This window comes from Diadema antillarum, unplaced genomic scaffold (assembly GCF_040938485.1).
Source record: "Diadema antillarum isolate AM-2024a unplaced genomic scaffold, OU_Dant_1.0 scf00000001, whole genome shotgun sequence".
Classification (NCBI taxonomy): Eukaryota; Metazoa; Echinodermata; class Echinoidea; order Diadematoida; family Diadematidae; genus Diadema; species Diadema antillarum.
Window position 1 is genome coordinate 2,976,039 of NW_027270890.1, and position 4,104 is coordinate 2,980,142.

The 4,104-nt window shown below is 42.4% G+C and overlaps 1 protein-coding gene across 1 annotated transcript; it reads right to left on the reverse strand.

Annotated features, from left to right (window-relative positions):
* Positions 1-650: 650 nt before the first annotated feature.
* Positions 651-2,602, reverse strand: LOC139727897 (uncharacterized). The gene has a single exon (XM_071638905.1). The coding sequence runs from the start codon at positions 2,437-2,439 to the stop codon at positions 1,066-1,068; it is 1,374 nt and encodes a 457-aa protein (XP_071495006.1). The 5' UTR covers positions 2,440-2,602; the 3' UTR covers positions 651-1,065.
* Positions 2,603-4,104: the final 1,502 nt, after the last annotated feature.

The following is a 4,104-nucleotide window of genomic DNA, read 5'->3' on the forward strand; positions in this document are numbered from 1 at the left end:
TCTTGATAAGGTCATATGCCTATCGAAATGTCCCTTGTTCCTTGCAAGGGCAAGAATCTTGTCTTTCTCTAAGGCTCTATAATAGAGAGGGCCATATTGTACTGCTGGGAATGATGCCACTAGTTGTCCAATAACCTTTGCAACTGTTCTGATAACAGGTTTCTCAGTAGCCAACAGTTCTTTACAAGACTGCTTTATGTTCTCCTGTTTTTCTTTTGGAAGACTAACACTCATATCCAGAGTGTTCAGATTGAAACCCAGAAAGGTAATCTCATGAGTAGGCTCTAAAACTGATTTTTCAGGGTGAACAATAAACCCCAAATTTGATAGCAACTTAGTAGTTGCGCTCACTGCTGCCTGCATTTCCTCGGCAGTTTTTGCAATGATAAGTGTATCATCTAGATATGCAATTACAATGTGGCCCTGCTCCCTGAGCGTTGCCAAAACAGGCTTTAGCAGTTTTGTAAAGAGCCTTGGTGCTGAACTAAGCCCATTGGGAAGTGCTTGAAATTGCCATAACCTTCCCTGCCATGTAAATCTCAGGAATTTTCGAGAATCTGGGTGGATAGGAACCGTGAAGTATGCGTCTCGGAGATCGACTGAAGCTAAATAATCTCCCGGAGAAATAAGCGGTATAGAGAGCTGTCTTGATATTATCCATCTTAAAATGCTGATACAAAATACTCTTGTTTAATTCTGTCAAATCCAAGATGACCCTGAGGCCGCCATTCTTCTTTGGCCTTGTGAAAATATTTGATATGAATTCCCCTTCTACATGTTCACATGCTTCTATGACATTTTTCTCAACCAGCTTGTTGATTTCTTCCTGAATCGAGGCCATTTCCTCAGAATTTCTTTTGAATTCATGAAGGGGTTTTTCCCTACAAGGGGGATATTTAGCTGGGTCAAATTCAAGCTTGTAGCCCTGTACAGCTTGCAAAATATATGTATCAGATGTAAGCTCTCCCCAGTTGTGCATATGTAGCTTCAGTCGACCTCCGACTGCAATATCATTGACATTAGATGTTATTGTCTCCCTTACCTCATCACTGTTTGGGAGTTGCTCTATTTCATCCTGCCCTGCCCTTGGCCGAGCTTCCGGTACTGTGGGGCTTGGCGTCCCTCTCGAGACGCTGTCGGGGTAAACGTATGGGGAGCTTGTGGGGTCCTCTTCCTCCACTGGTTTCGTTGGCCTAAAAAAGGCCTAGATGTGCTCCCTGACGAATCCGCGTAGGATGTCCGCGACACCCAACCAGCTTCCTTGTATCTGCGTTGAGACCCTTGGCTTGGGTAGGGGTGATAGGCCGGCTTGGGTCTTTTAAACCCGCCTCTCATCACTCCGGCCGCCGCTTTGTGCTGGTCTTGCAAGTCCTTTACTTGCTTGCCCAAGTCATCCCCAAAGAGATACTTGGTTACTGGGTTTGTTGGTTTGCAGAGATGAGTAAATTTCGTGTTCAGATCCGGCTTGATCAATTCTTTACGAAGAGCATTCATCTCAAAGTTTGCGTTGCACAACAAAGCTAGAACGTCTTGCTGTTCGGGAGATATGTTGCTTGGATCGAGCAGGCTGACATAAGCCGAGATACCTCTTGTTAGGGATTTTTGGACCCTCTGAAGTTTCACATCCTTCGTACGAACAGGGGCAGAGAGGTTGTCCCAGATCGTCTGATTCACTTTCGGGGTGTCGATCCCTCGACAGTTCGACGGCACTGGGTATTTGCTACTTGTCTCATCGAGCACTTTCTCTTCCAGATGATGGCTCATCAAGTAGTTGACAGAGCTTGCTAGCTCCTCATCAAGAGGCTGTCCAATATCTGATGCCACCGCAAATTTAGCAGCAAAAGCTGGTACTGTCTGTGCTTCTGCCCTATCCACGCACGACTCCAGCTCTGAGCTATGCCCTGCACTCAAGGCATGCACCATGTCATCATCCTCAATATCCATTTCTTCTGTATGTGCCAAGTCATAATCTGCACTAACGCTAGAAGCAGAGGCTGAATCACTTCCACTGCGATCAAGATGTCGGTCTGGCTGTGCATGTCCCATGCCTGCCACCCCTTCCCTTTTACTGGGAAGAGCCTCCATGAACTGACAGAGCAAGCCTTCGAGTCTATCAAGACGACTGTTTACGGTCCCAAAGTTATCATTTGTCAACTTTGACGAGTTAGATTTCGTAGCAATCCGAGGCCGAGTCGCCGCTACCGCCGCGCGGTCGCCAGCCTCCATCACCGCCGGTACTCCCCGTCCACGGCCCGTGTTAGCAGCCGTACCTTTCGCTGCCGCTGCGCGGTCAGCTTGGCTAGCACTCACCGCCTGTTGTGACTCCATTGCTGCTCTGTTTTCGCCCGAAGATTCTGCCGCTGCGCGGTCAGTTTTCTTCTCTTTGTTTTCTTTTTCCGCGGCCACGCCAGCGGATCTTCTATCCTTCTGTTCTTTCATTATTCTGATAAGTCCGAAAGGAAGAATTTCCGCGAAATTCTTGAATATTCGAGGGTTGTGAAAAATCCTTTTCACACACACAAAACGCGCCAACGAATTGCCACACACGTGACCAGCGGGATCTCATATTACACCCGATGAGACATGTAGTCTCGATCGGAGACTTACGTAATAAAATGCCATTTTTATGTCTACCTTCCCAAGATGAAAAATTCATTTTCCTTTAAGACCTTTTCAAAGCAATAGAAAAACTGAAAGACAAATTGATAGTTCATCACTATAGCAAAAAAAAAAAAAAAATCAGCAGAAACCAATTTCCATTAACAAATATATATGTATTATCCATCTATCTATATATATATACATATATATATATATATATATATGTATACAAAATGCATGACAAAAATAGATGAGAAAATACGGGAAGTAAACACAAAAACAAATAGAAGCTTTCTTATTGCATCCAGTTACGTGAAACACCTTGCATATTCAAAACTACTTTACACCTAATTCCATAAGACAAACCATCATTGTATAGCACTATCACATTTCTACATGAATGAACAAGAATTTGATGTCTCTACACATACACAAGCTTTTAAAACTCCCTTCTTTCTAACGACGCAAACATTTGTTGGCACAATGAAGTGTTTGTCTGGTTTGTCTGTTTCTTTAATTTGTCTGTCTGTCAGCCTGTCTATGTGTCTGGTGATTTTCCTGTGTGCCAAGAGAGAGTGGGAGGGTATTGAGAGAGAGAGAGAATTCACTAGGGAGGTGGATAACAACAGTGTCAAGAGATGAAAATATCTACTACAAGATGATGAAATGTCACGAGAAAAAATGAAACACGATGAGGCACCTGATAGTTGGTGTTTTTTGTGGCCACACATCACGAGACTCATAGAAGGTCACACACTTTGATTCCCATTTGCCCCTGAAGACATGTTTTAGTCCGAGATGGCTTGTTTTTTTATTAGTTTCTGTTATTTCTTGAACGAGTAATCGCTCTTCTTTTATATATCTGTAAATAAACTATATCACATACATGTGGTATTTTTTGTATAGTCCTTGTATACTCACATTTTGGTGTTTTAATCTCCCCATCCCATAGCTGAAGAGGGTGCAGAAGTAAAGTACCAATGTACAATATGTATATTCTACAAAACTTAGGCAGTCAGGAACAGCAGTATTCTAACAGTGAATTGGTCATGACTCAAATACGCTTTGATAGGGTGATCCAAGTTCCAAGATAATCTGATAATCCCTCCATAGCAGTGGCTGTAGTTTCTAAATCACTCTTTGTCTCACAAGCAATAAAGAATGAGTCAGTTCTCTATGAATAGACCCATACTTCAAAGCCTGGTTTTCTGCAGAAGTAACTTTAACAGCAGTAGGATTTTGCATTTATTAGTTGATTGGATGAGGAACATCCAGTTTTGATGTAAAGTTCTATCATTTGAAGAAGCAGAGAATCTCTTCTTTTGCCATTTGATTATTTAACTCTCCCTTCAGTTGGGTAACAAAAAACATACCTATTTAATTTAGCATACAATTAATCAATAACTTCATTTATCTATCAGACCTATCAACAGAAGTATAAACAGAAATAGATGTAAATTAACCCAAATAGAACAGCACATATTGGTGTAAATGAATATGCAC